Source organism: Entamoeba invadens (assembly GCF_000330505.1).
Source record: "Entamoeba invadens IP1 unplaced genomic scaffold scaff_1105074726367, whole genome shotgun sequence".
Taxonomy (NCBI): domain Eukaryota; phylum Evosea; order Mastigamoebida; family Endamoebidae; genus Entamoeba; species Entamoeba invadens.
Window position 1 is genome coordinate 241,309 of NW_004440445.1, and position 18,594 is coordinate 259,902.

Here is an 18,594-nt window from a genome sequence, read left to right on the forward strand (position 1 = left end):
AATAAAAGATTTAGTGTATATTTAAAACCTTTTCAACGGGTTGGCTTGTTGTTTTAACATTAAGCCTTATTTTCCTATTAAAACCGCAATTAAATTCAAAACAATTTTGCTCTATTTAGGAATATTTTCGAAACCTTAAAAGCTAAAAAAATGTTGTTAACTTTCTTGTTTTAAAACAAAAAACATCAAATTTTCTTTTTACAAAGATAAAACCAAATTATTTTTTTTATCCAAATAAATTTTATAAATGATAATTTACATTATAGTTTTGTATTTATCATTGATAGATGGGTAGGGTTATCTAGATAATTTTTATTTTTGAGATGTGTCTTTTTCTTTTTTACCATTCAATCAAACGTATTTAATAATATTAATAATAATTGGACAATTTTTTTTTCTTTACACCAGTCCAAAAAATAAAAATTTTAAAAATAAGACATGTTCTTAACATAGATTTGTCGCAAACCAAATCTCTAAATATCAAACAAAAAGAGAAACATATTTCTTGATTGTATTGTTCGCAATAATACGGGTAACAAGTTGAGTGGTTGTTTTTTAAAACGACAGAAATTCTGAGTTTTCCAAAAAAAGATGAAAAATCCAGATATAGAACACGAAACAGAGAAAATTATAAAGAATCCTTGTTTGTAACAGATGGTAAAACAACTGCAGAACAAGAGAAAACTGTTTGTATTCGGTCTTTTTGTTTGCAAAAGTCAACGTTAAAAAACCAAACTCTTTCGATTTGCCGTCAATTTCCAAATGGAAAAAGTTAACCACACATAAGAAATGTATCAAATCACTTGCAGAACTTAAAAACACAGAACAAGATGCAAAAAAAGATGATAACTATTACCGCTTCCGAGCTCGCCACCCTCAAGAAGAGCAAAACCGTCCTCGAAGAACTTCAGCGCGAAAACGTTTTCCTTAAGACCGAGATAGAGAAGTCGCACCACGACCAAGACCTTTCCTGGGATGAACTTGTCAAAGCCCAACAAATCTGGGAAGAAAAAATGGGGGAGTTTATGGACCTTGAAAAACAACTAGCTGTTGTTCGTGCAAAACAACAACTTCAGCAGATGTTCCCTAATACCCCCACTGACTTAACGCAACAAACTCAACAGAACAATAAAATGGAAATTTCAGAGCCTTTAAACCCCGAAGGCAACGAAGAAGAGACCAAACAGGAAAGTTTCAAAATGGAAGAAGAGTCTCCTGCACAAGAAGAGGAAGTCAAGACGGAAAATGGAGAAACGACACCGAGCCATACGCCACAAATGTTTCCAAACCAACAGAGTATACAAATGATACACCAAACATATCACCCAGTTTCTCCATTCAAAATGGCCAAGTTGACAATTGAGAACAACATCAATTTTGTGGGTGGGTCTAATGATTGTGACGTATCAAATAATGCCCAAAACACACCACCACAAAACCACGTCGATGAAGACGAGACCGAACTTGAATTTTTCTTTTCTAAAAGCGCCGAGGACAAAAAGTCACAAAGCTCCACTCAACAACAAGCACCTAAAATGAACTCGGAGAACTCTGCACTGCCAACAATACTCCCTTCTCCCAATTTTCCGAAGATTGAAACAAATGAACTAAGTCGGCCTTTTGTGAAGTCCGAATTTCTTGAGAAAATAGAGAAAATGCGAAAGGGAGACAGACCAGAGAGCATTGAGAGAAGAGAAAAATTGGAGCGCGAAAAGAACGAGAGAAAAGAGAGAATCGAACGCCTTGAGAAGGCGAAAAAGAAGGCCAAAGCCGCGCAAAAACAGAGTGAAGAGAAAAAGCCGCGCAAACAGAAGATATCAGTGGGGGCGAGGTCGTTCATATCGGCGACGATGAGAACGACTCTACTCGCGTCGATAGAAAAGGCTATTCAGGCCGAGAATGATGACTTGGCCGTGTCATCGATACCGTTTGGTCCCAGCAAGAGTATGTTTGAGGTGGGGTATATTGCACTGCTCAAGACGGTGTTTAAACAGTGTACCGCGCAGCTTAGAATATCGTTAAATGGTGGATGTGCGGTGGTGAATGTAATGAACATCTTCAAGCTTTTTATGGAAGAGAATAAGAAGCTGAACGATTTGTATAATAACACAGACAAAAAAACGAAGCCACTGATCAGAGAGGACTTTGTGAACTGCATTAAGGTCATTCTACAACAAAGAGCTTCGTTCAAGATGTGTACGTTTTTCGGTATTATCATGCCGGAATGCCAATTCATTTCGATGCAAATCGGAGACAAAACCACAGTGTAAATTTGCTTTTTTTATTTTTGTTTTATATTTTGAGGAAATGTGGGGAGGTGGTGCCGGCTTAAGGAAAATTTTGGGAAGATTTGAAATTTTTATTAAAAGATTAACGCTGTTAATGACGCTAATGGAAAATTTTTGTTAAAAAATATTGTCATGTCCACAAACATAAAAATTGGACGACAAGACGTGTTTGTTAATATTTCATACCACAGTTAACACAAAAAATAATTATGAGAAACTCGGTGAGGATTTCAATACAAGAGGAGTGTGTTGGGAAATGTGGGGGAGTAGAACGATCTCACAATCTGATTGGCGTGTTGGTTGGTTGAACTTTTTAGAACTGTTGGAATGGACTTGTAAATAACTTGAAAGGCGTGTGAAAGTTGGGAAACTTTGGCTTCAAAAAATGAGAAGAAATGGCGTATGGAAAAAACGCTTCTGTTGTAAAAACGCAATAAAAAACATTCTATTTAAACGCGGAATAAGTAAAATAAGAGAACAATGGGCGATTTTGTCAAAAAATAATTGGACAGAGCAAGGAGATTATTATTATGCAATTTCACTCAAAAAGATTGAATAAATTATTCAAAACAAGCAAAATTACCATAGAAGCCAAATGATTTTTTAAATATTTTTTATATGGTTAGTAAATTATAATTGTTAATTTACAGTTTTCAAAAAAATTGACCTGAAAAAATACGAATTTTCTAATGACAAATTTGGATTAATTATAACAAGGGTTTCAATTAAAAAACTATTATCGATTTTTTTCATTCTCATACTTCAGTATGTCATTCAAAAATATTATATCAGAGCATGAATTCTAGTATTGATATTATTTAATTCTAGCAGACATTTGACCCCAATAAAACACAAAATAAAGTAAAATAACAACAAAGTATTTTTAAACCAAACAACTTTTTCAGTTGTCCAGATAAGATTCAACATAAGCATTCAAAAAACACTAACAAACCCAATTGTTATTAATAACAAATCGTAATTGATGAGTCAAAAAATCCCAATACAAAATAAAATATTATTTATTTATAGAAACAAAAACACTTTGTTTTCATAATATGTTTTCAGCTCAAAAATAAACAAATGAATAATTGTTTTCGTTTGGAAATTTTCACGTTTTTGGCGCATATAAAATCATTTTATTGCTTTGCAAAAAACAGAATTATGAAGTATTTTATCGCAATCGTTTTGTTTTGCGATAAAACACTAACAAATACTATTATTTTTGATTTGGTTAAAACAAACTCCATTTTAATAATAATGGACTGTGTAAAAAAATAATAAGTTTGTTCTAAACCTCTTCAAAATATTATTGTGTTTCGTATTTTAATTCCGTCGCAATTAAATTATTTACTGTGTTATTTTAGAAATGGATACGACGTTTTACGCGATGGCTGACATAAAAACATAAATACAACGTGTACATAATCGGGTAAGATTTTAATGTGTAACGACAAATACAACGATTTGCTAAAAAAGCACAAAAAACTCGAGCCAATATAATGAAGCAGTGAGCTTTTAACAAGCCGTTATTAAGGCGTTTATTGTTTTAATGTGGTTTAAAACACTTAACTGGCTACAATCTTTATTGTCAAAATGACTTTACATGGGAAATGGTCAAGCTGACTTTTTTAATAAAACTCATTTATTTAAATGAGATGTGGACTAAACTTTCGACGGATGTGGTTTAAGGTTTATACTTACCATTAGAATACTATTTGAATAGTAATGAACAAGTTTTCTAATTTATTATAAATGGTTCAAATATAACTTTTCATATTTAGTTTTTATAATGGTATAAAAATTATTAATTATAGTCGAAACAATAGTCCTGGTCGAAACCTTAGTACCAAATCTGTATGAACAAATTAAAAATAGATCGAAAAAAAATAATAAAACCATTTCAGAATTAAAACAAGTTTTGAATGAAGAATTTATTGTTTGTTTTTGTCATAATACCATCAAATTTATTTTGCTCTGTTTTTCATAATGAACATGTTATGATTACAATATCGGGGTTTTTATTTATAGCCAATAACACCAAAGACCAAATTTAGATTATTTAAGCAGTCAACTTTGTATCAGGTCGACTGAACGATATTCATTGTTTCAAAGCCTTAACAATAAAATCATTGATTGGTTGGTTCTTTGAGTAGAATTTCTAAAGTATTTCTTAACAAGCCACCTTAATTTTTTTATTTTCAAATACTACATTCAGTATCTAGTTTTTTCATCTATTTTATTAAAAATAAGTTTTTTTATGTTTTTACCATTTTTTTTTGTTTTTTTGCATTTACTGAAAACCCCAATTACTATCACCTTAAAAAACAGACCACTTTTTCAATGTATTCATTTTGAATTTTCAAACTAAGGTGGCGTGTTTTCGTTCTATAAATGAACCAAACCAAAAAAAGATACTATTTATTAAAAGAGCAAGAATTGCTGCAACTCTCTGCAGTTTTTCTTGAATGAAGTGTGACCCGTTTTTTCCACACAGTCGATGAGATACTGGTTGATGGCGCTTCCTTTGCTTATGATGTCTTCCTTGCCAACAACTTTTGTTTTGTCGATCCACAGCTCTTGAAGTCTTTCTGTCCTCAGTGCCTTTCCACTCAGCCTCGCCAAGTCTGTGATTAAGACGACGTTGCATTCGGCAAGCAAGTCGATCACCAAATTTTGTATGAAGACCTTTCTATTCTTTTCAATTCGACGTGTCGCGGTGGATTGGTTGACACCCTCTTGGATCTCCTTTTGCCGAATTGATTTGCACTGTTTTAAAGCGAGACTTTGGACATCAATAACATCGTGGTTACTGAAGCGAATTTTACAAATTTTGGGAATGCTCAAAGTGTTCTTTGTCATCTTTGCAGGACGCTCGATGGAGATGTCTGCAAATTGATTCAGCGCCACCATGAAGATAGCAAGTTGGTATGTTTCAAGGTCACGGTTCTCGCGCTTCTTAAGCCGATACTTGGGCGCGTTCCATGGGTGTTCTTTGTCGTAGACGACGTTCCCTCTTTGTACAACTGTTTCTGCTTCTGTCATGAACATTTGAGCGATGCAAGTTCGCCCTTTTAATTCACGGATATATTTTTGGCCAAGGACCGAGACAATTTCCATAGCGAAAAAACGAAAATAGCTAAACTTGGTTTTTTATTTTAGTAGGAAGGTCACAGCAATTTGGGTTATAACCCGCTGGACTCCTTTGCAAATGAGGAATATAACATTGTATGTGTTCAAAAATCCTTTTTGAAAAAAGGAAAATAACCAAAATAATTTTGAAGGGGGGTGAGAAGAGACCAAATTTAAAGTTTTTGATGGATGTTTTACCTTTTTAAGATTTGATTTTTGTCATCAAAGTCTTTTTAAATAATATGATGTTTCTTTTGACTTGTTTTTGGGTGCTTTTTTTTCGTTCAAAAAACGTGTTTTGCTTTCGTTGCCACAATACCAAGGAAAATAAGACTGAATAAAAATGGGGTTAGCCAAGTGGTGATAAATGTCAAACCGTGCTTTTCATGGTAAAGATAGCCTTGGATTTTCAACTTATTTTGGAATATCAACCAAAAAATAGTCAATAATCACTTTCCGATAAAACAGTCGAAATCAGAAAAAATAAGACGAAATTTACGAAAAACATGTTTTATAGGACTGAGTGGAAGAACGAATAGGAAATTCTGCACCCGACTATTTTTAAAATATTCTGTGATGGTGGGTTTTTTAAACTTCATTTGGCCTGTTTTCCCGTAGAATCACTCAAACAAGGCGAATTAACATCAAAAGTAAAGATTAAAAATAACTAGATTTTCATAAAAAAGAATGTTCGTTTAATATCGAATCGCGATGCTTTTGTTTTGAACAATGGTGCAAATAAGAATGATACTAAAAGCCCATACTAACACAGTCTTTGTCTTGGATTAAAACAAATATCGAAAAATAAATAATTTTGGTCAACCAAATTATTGAACTTTTTTTGAATTACCAAAATACACAGATTTTTTTTACTTAAAATAGATACATGTTAACAATTGTTTTCACTATGGTATTTTTGAAAGCGTTATTTTAAAAAACTCTAATTATGGCACTCTTCAGAGTTTCATGGAGCATGCATAATTTTAAATAACGCCTTTTGAAAAAGCAAAGCCATATTTTTGTGATGAGTGACTTGCTTTACAAGCAAAGCTAAGAGTTTGTATCAATAAACAATTGATCTTTTCTTTCAAATCTTCACCAAACAAAATACGTTTCTCATCGTAGTAATATTTCAAACTAAAAATGCCTTTTTGCGAACATTTTTTCTTGTTTAAAAACAATTTCACCTTTTATTTAATTGTGTTTCATAAAATTTTGTCTTATTTTAATGCACTTAATTGCTGTTTTCAATCAACGTTTATAAACGTCACTATATAAACTAAAAACAATTATATAATTCGTGATGTAAGGTCTTTGACTTAAACATTTTATGATAATTATATAGGATTTAACACCCTTTATCATATCTTAATTTGAAATGTTTTTTTTGTTCGAGCTAAACACGTTTTGAGTTGAATAAATCTTTCTTTGCAATTGTCAAAAAGACTTCTCTTTTGTCTGAAGTAGGACTTATTGAAAGCCTCTTTGTTCTTATCTTATTTTAAAAAATACGTTGGCATAATTTGTCCTTTTGTTATTAAAAACAACAGAAACATTAGGATGGTGGGGTTGAGATATGAAAGGCTCTTTGGACTTGTTCAGTAACGAGTAAATAGGACAATTCTTTGTGTCTATTGTGGGAACCATTTTTAACTTTAGGGTTGAGTTTTTAAAACACTGCAAAAAATGTACACTATTCTGAAATAAAAAAATAAGTAAATTTTAAACTTGAACTATAAATTTATTTCAACTCGAAATAAAACCTCAAAAAATATGGGCGAAACAATAAAATGCATGATGTATGTTTTAAAAAAACTTTTTGTTACTAACTTTTGTCTTTTCTCATTCTATATTTTCAGCAACTATCTATCTTTTCTTTGTCTTTGTACAAAACCAGTTACCAACAACTATTTTCATAATGTTTTAAAAACAAATCATTACAATATTAAATCTTATTCTATTTAAACCCAAATAACTATTCTAAACCAATTTCCAGTTTTCATAAAAAAGTTTATACCATAGACTCGAAAAAAATTACTCGATCAATGGGACATACGAAGCCAGTCAAAAAAATTATGTCATACCACGACCAAGTGGAAACAGTACAGAAAGAGTCATCGTCGTTTCTCAAGGACTTAAAAACAGTCCCGCAAAAGGAATCTGCTGTCAAAAATTACGTTAAAAAGCTCGAAAAAGTCTTGACGCCACTCTATTCCTCTCTCAACATTCAAATCAAAATTGAAACAGCGGAGGATCAGATTGCGATGCTTGATTGTCTCTTTTCCATTTGGAGAGTGTTACTTGATTGCCTTTCTAAACTGGACCACCTCGTTCTCCCTTCGATATTCTTCAAATTTGTGATTCTCCTTATAAATAGGTTTGTTTACTCTCTTTGTCTTCGAACAGAAGTAATTTGTTATGTCTTCAACAGCAAATTTGTTTCTAGTTATTTTCTATAATTAATTATAGTAATATAGTAATTACTGATCAATAGAAGAGAAATTCAACCCCATCACCTTATCGTAAATAATCCGATGGTGAATGCGACAAACAAACCACAATACTACAAAGCAGGTTCTGAATTACGTAAACTGTTATATGAAACATTTTACACAATTTCAGATGTGTTATTGTCAAAGCACTTGGTCTTGTTAGCTTCAATGGAGTTATGTCTTAAAGTTGACCCAAAGAAAACACGCGACGCTTCTGACAAGTCCACAGAGAGGTCATCCACCCTCAACATTAAAGTTAAAGATTTTCAGAACACAAAAATTAATTTAAACGTCGACACTTTTGTACAACTTGAAGAGACTCTCCAAGTAACCGCAACACCTTTAGAAGAGGCATCCGACTCTTTAGAAGCCAGTTTGAAAGTAGCTGAAGGCACTTCACTTTCAACAAACGAGAACAGAAGACAGTCCGTCTTATCCCGTGTTATAGCAAGTCCCATGCAAGAAATAAGTCAAATAGAACAGCCAAAGAAGAGTCGCCACTTCTCGAGTAAGATATCCGACTCTTCGATGCAAGAAGACGAATTTTTTTGTGAAAATGATGTTTCGCCCGCCTTTATTCAATTCTTCCCACAAGTCCTTGCGTTCCTCTTTTTCCAAATTCCCGAGTTTCGAGAGGATTTGTTAGAATTAGTGAAATTACCACAAAATTTCAAAGCAGTGCAATTTTCAAAATGTTTTGATGACGAAGAAAGACAAGATGTTCTTGCCCAATTCCCTCGCATTTTTGGCTTCGATCCAATGCACCTAATGCTCAAACAAAAATCAAATGATATTTCAGAGCGAATGCGAACATTAGATAAGCGGTGGATGCAAGTGTTGTTACCAAAGAGTGATGTCTTTATGGCATTCTATTTCCACTACACCAAATTCATTTATTTCACCGTGAAAGAGAGCGACGAATTCGTGGACTACGGCGAAATATTTGGCCTCTCGACTTTTGTGTCTGTGTATATCTACCAACGGCTGTACACCCCCACAAATCATTCCGTTGTGATATTAAGAGAGAATGATAAAAGAAGTTTATTATTAGATCATCCAACGGTTATCAATTACATGATTCGTTCACAATTGAACCAGACAAATTTGTTCTCTTTTTCTGATTGCGACTGGTCTGTTTTCCAAATATGCAAATGGCTCAATTTGTTAGTAGAACACAAGCGATATGTGACGGACACTTTCTGCATCGACTACCTGATATCTTCACTCGATAAAATGTTCCAATTGGACAACCACAAGTTGATCATTTCTATTTTCAAGTCCCTTTTCTCCACTTCTCCCTTCTTCGTGGGAAAGTTCAGAATTAAGTTCTTCCAGACGTTCTTCCTTGAAAAGTACTTCTACACATTTTTCTGCCACTGGAACTCCACGGTGAGACAATTTTTCCATCATTTCTTATTGTATCGATTCGTCTTATTAAGGCGTTCCCACATGAACTGGGCCAAGTATGACAAGGTGGAGTCAAGTCTCATCAAAAAGTGTGCAAAACGCGGCACAAACTTAGAAGCAACTGACCGTGCTATATCTCAAGCCATAGATAATTATGTCGCATCCGTACGAAAAATTTGTGACGATCCTGAACAGTCTTCTTTACGATGTCATATTTATTACCATTATGCACTCGACGAATATGACACCGCTTTAAAATTATACAACGAGTGGGACAAATCAAACACTCAAGATATACCCAAGATAAAGAGTAACTTCAACGAACTTGATCTTGAAGGACTGAATTAACTGTTTTTGTATTATTTCACTCTTAAAGTTCTTATTAAAAGAAGACGCTAATCATAAATACAATTATTATAATTTCTATATTACTATACTATAAAGTTGTATAAATAGACTAGATGACATATTATTTGTAGATATTTATAATCTCAATAATTTCAAATTTATAAACCAAATTAGCAAAGTAATGAGTATCAATAAACATTCTCGTTGTCGTTATCAGTTTCCAAACACCGTATAGCGTTGTACCACACGGAGTGATTTGTTTGTGTGAGTTTACAGAGATCTTCAATGTTATTATCTTGTGGGTATTTCTTGACAAATGCTCTCACAACAGTCTTAAGATTTCCCATGAAATTCTCATTGTAATAATCCTCACCCAAGAAGTCCTTAATAGTGACTGACTTCATTCCAAGAATAAGTACTGAAGTATTCATGCAACACATCGTGTTTGAGTCAACACCTTCTTTTGCAACATGATTGGTCAGTTTTCTGAAGAAGACTGGTATGTATTCTTGAATAATTTTATACTCTTTCTCAAACGCATTTCTAAGATGGAACCCTTTATTTTCAACAAAGTTCAGCATCATTGTTCTGAAAAAGACGCTTGAAGAAATGCAATCCTCGACGCTGTCACTCAAAAATTCTCCAAATGGTTTCTCAAGAGAGAGAATAAATTCTTCAACGTTTTCCTGACTTCCTCTAACCAGTGTCCCCAACATGTCGTACATCATTGATCTCTTGTTCTCATTCTTCTCTCCACAAAGGAGTTTTGTCGCCATCTTAATCACGCCAAGTGTCTTCCCAACAAAGATCTGTTCCTTTTCTTTGCATTCTCGTGAGATGTTCTCAATTACTGTTAACAAAGGCACCTGGATACTTTCGTCGATCTTTCCGAACTGGATGTCCTCCACAATACTCCCAATGACTCCGCCATCCTCTTGAACATCTTCAAATATGTTTTCAATTGGAATGTTGGAAAGAAGTCTAATAAATTGAGTGAAAAGTAAATGCACAACATTCTCGGAATCTGATCGGTATGGGGTCTGCATGTTTTCAATTCCAATGGTCTGATAAAGTGATTCGAGTACAACCCCAATGTCAGAATCCTTCAACATTTCTTTTGCAAATTTGTCATCCAAGTTGCTCAAAATGGTCGAGATGACAAATACAATATTACTCACTATGTCACAAGCATATATTCCTTGGACTCCTTCAAAAGAGATGTCAACATCAGGGTAGGTCTCCATCTCATTGTCGCATCTCTCGTAGAAATTGGCGATTAGCTTATCGGTCTCTTCAATACACGAGTTCTCGAGCAAGTGAATAATAGCAAGTGATACAGAGGACAAAGAAAGCATCTTAAGAGCTCGATCAATGACTCCACATTTTGCAAGCTTCTCTGTGTTCTTCATAACAATGTGTTCGTCACTCTTGTCTTTCTCGTAGAGGAGGTAGTTTACAACAATAAGGAAGATACCAAAGTGGAGAGTGTCTGCATTTGAAATGATGCTGTCAATGTACTCAATGTTCTCCAAATCAAAAGTGTGTTCTCTTTGTTCAAGAATGGACTCAATAAGTAAACATGAGGAAACAAAGAGTCTGTCGTCCTTCATTAAGTAGAAAATATTTTCCAAAAAGTATTGGGTTGACACAAGTTCCTGTGTAAACAAACACGACTTCACAAAGTATCTCATCAAGCTCATCAAGTGGATCTTCTCTTCAGTCAACTCTTTGTCACTATCATTGGAAAAGAGTATCTCACATATGTAAGAAAATGTACTTCCAAAAATGTTCCAAAGTCTTTCCTTGGTCTTATCTCCAACAATACAATATTCACAAAAGACTGTGACGGTTTCTTGGATTGTCTTTATGTTGTGAGTCATTCTATACTCCATGACTGACCGAACAAATGAATTCTCAATAGTATCTTCGCATTGAAGAATGTCTTTCATCGCGTTAATGAACGTTTGTGTCTGAAAATTACCATAATGTTGGGCTTGTATAATTGGTATGATACTCATTCTGATACAAGCTCAATGATTTTATTGTTCAAGAATTACCCTTATATATACACTGATATTGTCTTTTTTCCTTTAATTATTAGAATAAATGATGATTCTTTTTTATTAATTTACAACAAAACAATAGTAAATTTTTTAAATAAATGTCATGTTGGTCTCATCGTTTGTTTTCAAAAGCTTTATGGAGACTAAAAACTTGAGTTATAGATTCTAAATTTCTTTTTTGCAAATTAACAAATAAACAAAAACAAAATATATTTGTTTTGTTTTTTAAAACTATTAAATTATAATTATTATGTTATTCATATATAATTATTTTTTAAATAAATTTTTATTTTTAGAAACCAGGATTTATTTTTTTAGCAAATTATTGATTGTTTTTAACAAATTGTCAACTGTTTAATCTTACTAATAATAATTATAAATTTACTATTATTATAACAAAATTTTAAACTCAATGATATGTTTTTCCATAACCTAATTTCCAATAATTTGAAAACCATTTTTTAGTGTTAAAAATGTTATACAAATGTTATACAAAACAAGAAAACCTCAAAGTCGCACACTTACAAAATTACTCCTGTTTTTTGTAATAAGAAATAGCGAGGATATAGATATGGTAAGCGATGAGCGCAAGTATACCCGCAATACACACTGGGATGAATTTCGCCGAAGGTACAATTTCTAACGCAAATCCCATAATGTAACTTTCCGAGACGATGATGACATCACTTCTTGTGTTTCCGTCTATGTCGCCGACAATAGGAGGCATGATGGGTGACACTTTTCCAAACTCCTTGAAAGCAACGACATTCCCCATTAAGTCCAAAACACTAAACGATGAATCTCCTTGTACAAGCAAATATGGGACTGTCAAGTTCTGTCCATAAGTATAGTGGAATTGTATTGAACTTGGTTTGAACGTGTTCATCTCGACTTGATTTAACCCCCATTTCGTCGGAATCTGTGCGCTCCACTTTTTGACTCCTTTATTTGAAATAGCCACTAAGAGTCCATTACTATTCACAGAGTAGATGTCGTAGATCTTCCTCCCCTCTTTTGTTACTTCACCACTTTCAACTAAAAGTGGCGGAAGAATCTGGACTTTCTTCGAAACCCTTCCTTTACTCTTTGGCGCCCAAAAAGATATTTTCTTGTCTTCACACACGTTTTGTGAGAACACAGATCGATACGAGTTGGCCTCTGTCACGTGTAAGTAGCATGAAAAGTCGTTATCAACGGTTGTCGTCTCGTAGTCGAGTAAATACGCGTGTGTATATATCTCGTCCAGCACATCATTTCCGTCCAAGTCGACAAAAGAAGATGCCGAAGATACTGTCGAAGGCAACAACGTGATGTGAAAGACTGGTTTCCCAGTGAACAGATGAATGACTTCCACACCGTTCATGTGGTGTATTAAAAAGGTGTTCGGGTTTTTGATCAAGTCGATATCGTTATGTGGGGTGTTCTTTCTTTTACTCAGTTCTTTGATGTTCTTATACTCCGTCGGGTTATTCACAATATCTCTAGAAAGATGGGAGTACTCTATTTTAGTATCAAAGAATGACGACCAACTATGTGGTAAGTGTTGGAAGAGTGCGTCATGGAACTCATGCCATTGGACTTCTCCAAGTCCTTCTCCCTTCTCGGCTTTCATCTTCACACTTTTGAATAATTCAACTTCGTCGGCGTTCTTCACTAAATCCAAAGTCGACTCTTCTTCGTCCATTTCATGTTGCCAAATAACTTGACCATCTTTAACATGGAACGCATAGTAGTTCATATGTTCCTTCAACTCTGGGGAGTCCCCCACCTCATTCACATTTTGTTCATTTGCCATATCATCTCGTTGCTCATCAAACGTGACGCCTCGCGTGGTCACACGTTCGTCCTCTTCAAAGACCTCATCCGCTCGATTTCTTGCAAACCCTTTGTCGTTTGATGTTCTGAAAGCTGTGATGACAGCACCTTTATATCCATTTTGGAGATTATATGGAATAACACTCACTGCGACTTCTTGGACAAATGCCTGTGCTTTCGCCTTATATGCATTTTGTCTCCACCGAATCGTCAAATCAGAGTTTAAGCAAATCACCTCAAAGTCTCGCATGACAATCACCACAATTTGTTTCCGTCTCTCACCCTCGACATACGGCGTCTCATACCCACTGCTCATACCAATCGGAAACATTTGGCCGGGAATCTCTAACTCTTTGTTGACTACTAAACGACCTTTCTGATATTTATACATGATCACCTTGTGACTTGTATAACTCGCTACTACCAACTCGTTTTCTCCATCTCCGTCAATATCAGTAATTAACGGTTTTGCACTACTCGTTGAGTTCTTTGTTCTCACGGTATCATATTTTTATAGTTCTTTTATTTACAATCATTGTACTCGGGTGTTTAAATCACTGTACTATATATTTTAAGTTTATTGTTATTTATTTATAGTAACAAACTTTAATTCACTCTGAGAATTCCCCCCATACGGCTCTCTAAACAAAACGTCGACCTTTGACAACGACTCGTTGCGGACTAAAAAGTACCAACTCACGAAACAGCCGGATAAGATTATCCATTTGACCAAATTCATGAGCTTTTGTTTTTAGTTCTATTTAGTTCTGTTTTAACTTTTTGTTTGGTGAGATATTTTGTATGAAGTTATTATAGTTATCTCTTTTTATTCAGAATAAATTATAACATTTTTTATATTATCTCATATTTGTATTATAAAATAAAATCATTTGTGTTTTAAAAATAGCTATTTACTCTTTGTTTATATTATAAACAATAGTTGATTTTTTTTGTTTACGTGGCAAGTGTAAAATGTGTTTGATAGCGTTTGTACATTACTTCTATTAATTAATGACATTGAAAGGCTTTGTAAATACCAAAACTTGTATCACTCAATGTATTAACTTTGTGTTAAGCAAACAACTTGATAGAAATAATAATGATTCATTGTTTTTTTTTACAAATATGAAGAGTGTTATATAAAAACATTAGCTAAAGTTGATGAATTAAACAATTAACAGAATTAGTTTGTTGTTTTTTCAATATTATTTGAAGACCATACACAAGAGTGGTTCTATTTATTCCTTAGTAATGCAGTACAGCTTCTAATACAAAAAGACATAACTCATGTATCTACAACTGTAACTATTTCTTATTTTAACCCAACTACAAACTATTACCACACTCTTTTTAAATGTGTTTTCTCGGGTTGTTCTTCCCAAAAATAAGAACCAAAAATGTTTAGAACTTCAACCCTGAGGAATTTTTTAGGACAGATTTTCCGTTAACCAAACTTTATTAAACTCAAATCAGAACAAAACTATATTTAATAATACTTTTTTGAGTCCATCCAATATTACCCAATAGTGTAATTATAGAAACATATACCAATAAGTAAGACACAACGTGTCACTGCATAAAAGGAACCCTAGTGTGCACTCGAATACAAATCGATGAACACCATGGAGCTTCCGGATCACATCAACTTCCCCAAGATGGAGGAAGAGATAATGAAGTACTGGGATGACATCAAAGTGTTTGATCAGTGCAACGAACTGACAAAAGACCGCCCCAAATTCACTTTTTATGATGGGCCACCTTTTGCAACAGGTCTTCCACATTATGGCCACCTCTTAGCTGGGACTATAAAGGATACTGTCTGCAGATATGCAATTCAGACTGGCCATCGAGTCGACAGGAAATTTGGATGGGATACCCATGGTCTTCCCATTGAGTTTGAGATCGACAAGATCTTAGGCATTCACACCACTGACGAAGTCTTGAAATATGGTATTCCAAATTACAACAGAGAGTGCAGAAACATTGTCATGCGCTATTCAGAGGAGTGGAAGAAAGTGGTCTGGAGGACTGGACGTTGGATTGATATGGACCACGCCTATAAGACTATGGACATCAGTTTTATGGAATCCGTCTGGTGGGTATTCAAGCAATTATATGAGAAACAGTTAGTTTATAGAGGATTGAAGGTGATGCCATTCTCCACTGGGTGCTGCACTCCACTCTCCAATTTTGAAGCTGGTCTTTCTTATAAAGATGTCAGTGATCCTACTGTCACTATGACATTCCCTGTAGTCGGAGAAGAGAACACCTCATTCTTGGGATGGACCACAACCCCATGGACACTTCCATCCAACCTTGCCTTGTGTGTTAATGCCAATTACGATTACGTCAAGTTCTATGATGAAAAGACTAAACATAATTACTACATGTTAGAGTGTCGAATGGCGTCTCTTCCAGACGCTAAGAAAGCAAAGAGGACCATCATCGCAAAGATGAAAGGAAAGGATTTGGTCGGCAAACACTACGTCCCATTGTTCCCTTATTTCAAAGACTTAGAAGGGTGCTTCAGAGTCGTTTCTGATGATTACGTCGACAACACTTCTGGTACTGGAATAGTCCACCAAGCTCCTGGTTTTGGTGAAGACGATTATCGAGTCTGTTTGGCCAACGGTGTCATTTCAAAAGGAACAAAATTGGTCTGCCCAATCGATTTCTCTGGTAACTTTACAGACGAAGTGACTGATTACAAGGGAAGATATATTAAAGACTGTGATAAAGACATCATCGACAGATTGAAGAAGGAAGGAAGAGTCTTCGACTCAAGACCAATGGTCCACTCCTATCCATTCTGTTGGAGAAGTGATACTCCTTTGATCTACAGAGCAATCCCCTCATGGTTTGTCAACGTCGAGTCTTTCAAGGACAAATTAGTTGAGAACTCCAAACAGACGTATTGGGTCCCCGAGAACATTCGTGAAGGGCGCTTCCAAAATTGGTTGTCCAATGCTCGTGACTGGGCCATTTCCAGAAATAGATTCTGGGGAACTCCAATTCCAATTTGGACGGATGACGCATTCAGTGAATTTGTCTGTGTTGGGTCCGTTCAAGAGTTAGAAGAATTGACTGGCCAGAAGATCACTGACTTACACAGAGAGTACGTCGATGACTTGGTAATAGAAAAGAATGGGAAGAAGCTTCACAGAATCACTGAAGTCTTTGATTGTTGGTTTGAGTCTGGTTCGATGCCTTATGGCCAAGCGCACTATCCATTTGAAAATGTCGAAGAGTTTAAGAATTCGTTCCCCTGTGATTTCATCGCTGAAGGTATTGATCAGACAAGAGGTTGGTTCTATTCCCTCTTAGTCTTATCCACTGCTTTATTCGACAAACCACCATTCAAGAATTTAATAGTAAATGGCTTAGTATTAGCTTCTGATGGAAAGAAAATGTCCAAACGATTGAAGAATTATCCAGACCCCGTCGAGATGATCGATTTGTATGGTGCTGATGCTTTAAGACTTTCTTTGATCAACTCTCCTGCGGTCCGAGCAGAGACTGTCAAGTTCCAAGAGAAGACTTTGAAGGAATTGATTTCAAGCATATTCCTTCCATGGTTCAATACTATGAAATATTTGCAGCAATCCTTCAAGCCTGGAATGAAGATAATGGCAATCGACAAAATAGAAGGAATCAATGATATGGACAAATGGATTCTTTCCTCTTTAATGTCGCTTGTGAAAAAGGTCAGAGAAGAGATGAAGAAGTTTAGATTGTACACTGTCGTAGCACCTTTGGTTGATTTATTGGTCACTTTGTCGAATTGGTACATCAAATTGAATAGAAAGAGGTTTAGAGGGGAGAGTGGATTAACTTCGTGTTCTGTTTTATATCATTGCCTTAAGATCATGGCTGTATTAATGGCTCCATTCACACCTTTCTTCTCGGAGTTCTGTTACCAAAAGCTCCAGAACTATCCTTTGAATTACGAAGAAGAGAAGTTCGCTTCAGTCCACTTCTGCCAAATCCCAGAGCCGACTGAGAAGTACCACGACGCAAAATTGGAGGAAACAGTCGAAGCACTGAAAAAGATCATTGAGTTAGGAAGAGTCGCTCGTGACAAAAAGACTTTGCCATTGAAGCAGCCATTAAGGAAATTGACTATCATTCACAGTTCAAAAGAGTTCTTGGCCGACTTAATGAAGTTCAAGGAATACATTTTAGTCGAATTGAATGTCGAAGACGTGATCACTACGACTGAACAAGGACAGTACATTGCACTCTCATTCGCTCCAGAAAAGGGTGTTATTGGCAAGAAGTATAGAAAGGATGGGAAGAGGTATTGCGACTACTTCGAGAAGTTAGGCAGAGATGAAGTTTTGAAGTTTATGGAGACTGGAACAATCGAGTATGACGGTAAGACCTTCACTGACGAAGACCTTAAAGTCCACAGACAATTCACTGGTGATACGACTATTGAAGAACCAATGTGGGAAAAGGACGTGTTAATCTTATTGGACATCGTCAGAGACAAGGCTCTTATCGAGAAAGGAATTTGCAGAGAAGTTAACAACAGAGTCCAGAAGTTACGTAAAGACGCTGGCCTTAAAGTTCAAGACAATGTCGTTGTCTTGTATTCGTATGACGACAAGAACCACGAGGCAATTGACGAGGCTATCAATGAACAGAAAGAGTTCCTCAAGACTTATGGCGTCATTTTGAAACAGAAAGAAGACACCGACAAGCCAATGTTCGACCAGAACGTCACTCTCAAGTGTGTCACTGATTCCATCCATTTGTGGCTCGTTAAACTTAATTAATTCCTTCTCTCGTCTTATGGTTATTGTAATGATATATTTACTACATTGAATAGAATTCGTCTTTCATTGCTTTGCCCTTTAACTCAATCGCGATAAATCAATTAACCTCACTCAAATTTGTATGAATAAGTCGAGTCTTGACCAAGTGCTTTCGTTCGCAGCGAGTCGAAAAAGGGGCAATACAACACCTCTCCAAGGTTTCGGTATCTCTTTTCAGAATTTTTCATCCACTTTTTGACATGGTAAAGTTTTTTTTATCTTCGCCGTTTTCTTA

At 35.1% G+C, this 18,594-nt stretch overlaps 6 protein-coding genes across 6 annotated transcripts; 3 read left to right on the plus strand and 3 right to left on the minus strand.

The window, feature by feature from the left end:
- Positions 1 to 830: 830 nt before the first annotated feature.
- Positions 831 to 2,270, plus strand: EIN_151720 (hypothetical protein; the record flags this gene model as incomplete). Its single annotated transcript, XM_004257968.1, has 1 exon — positions 831 to 2,270. The coding sequence occupies one exon, from the start codon at positions 831 to 833 to the stop codon at positions 2,268 to 2,270; it is 1,440 nt and encodes a 479-aa protein (XP_004258016.1).
- A 2,439-nt stretch (positions 2,271 to 4,709) lies between these two features.
- On the minus strand, positions 4,710 to 5,405 carry EIN_151730 (hypothetical protein; the record flags this gene model as incomplete). Its single annotated transcript, XM_004257969.1, has 1 exon — positions 4,710 to 5,405. The coding sequence occupies one exon, from the start codon at positions 5,403 to 5,405 to the stop codon at positions 4,710 to 4,712; it is 696 nt and encodes a 231-aa protein (XP_004258017.1).
- Positions 5,406 to 7,462: 2,057 nt separating this feature from the next.
- Positions 7,463 to 9,664, plus strand: EIN_151740 (hypothetical protein; the record flags this gene model as incomplete). Its single annotated transcript, XM_004257970.1, has 2 exons — positions 7,463 to 7,794; positions 7,912 to 9,664. The coding sequence occupies 2 exons, from the start codon at positions 7,463 to 7,465 to the stop codon at positions 9,662 to 9,664; spliced, it is 2,085 nt and encodes a 694-aa protein (XP_004258018.1).
- A 188-nt stretch (positions 9,665 to 9,852) lies between these two features.
- On the minus strand, positions 9,853 to 11,682 carry EIN_151750 (hypothetical protein; the record flags this gene model as incomplete). The annotated part of the gene is made up of 1 exon (XM_004257971.1): positions 9,853 to 11,682. The coding sequence occupies one exon, from the start codon at positions 11,680 to 11,682 to the stop codon at positions 9,853 to 9,855; it is 1,830 nt and encodes a 609-aa protein (XP_004258019.1).
- Positions 11,683 to 12,256: 574 nt separating this feature from the next.
- Positions 12,257 to 14,281, minus strand: EIN_151760 (hypothetical protein; the record flags this gene model as incomplete). Its single annotated transcript, XM_004257972.1, has 2 exons — positions 12,257 to 14,015; positions 14,148 to 14,281. 2 exons carry the CDS (start codon positions 14,279 to 14,281, stop codon positions 12,257 to 12,259), a joined length of 1,893 nt encoding a protein of 630 aa, XP_004258020.1.
- Positions 14,282 to 15,155: 874 nt separating this feature from the next.
- Positions 15,156 to 18,320, plus strand: EIN_151770 (isoleucyl-tRNA synthetase, cytoplasmic, putative; the record flags this gene model as incomplete). The annotated part of the gene is made up of 1 exon (XM_004257973.1): positions 15,156 to 18,320. The coding sequence occupies one exon, from the start codon at positions 15,156 to 15,158 to the stop codon at positions 18,318 to 18,320; it is 3,165 nt and encodes a 1,054-aa protein (XP_004258021.1).
- Positions 18,321 to 18,594: the final 274 nt, after the last annotated feature.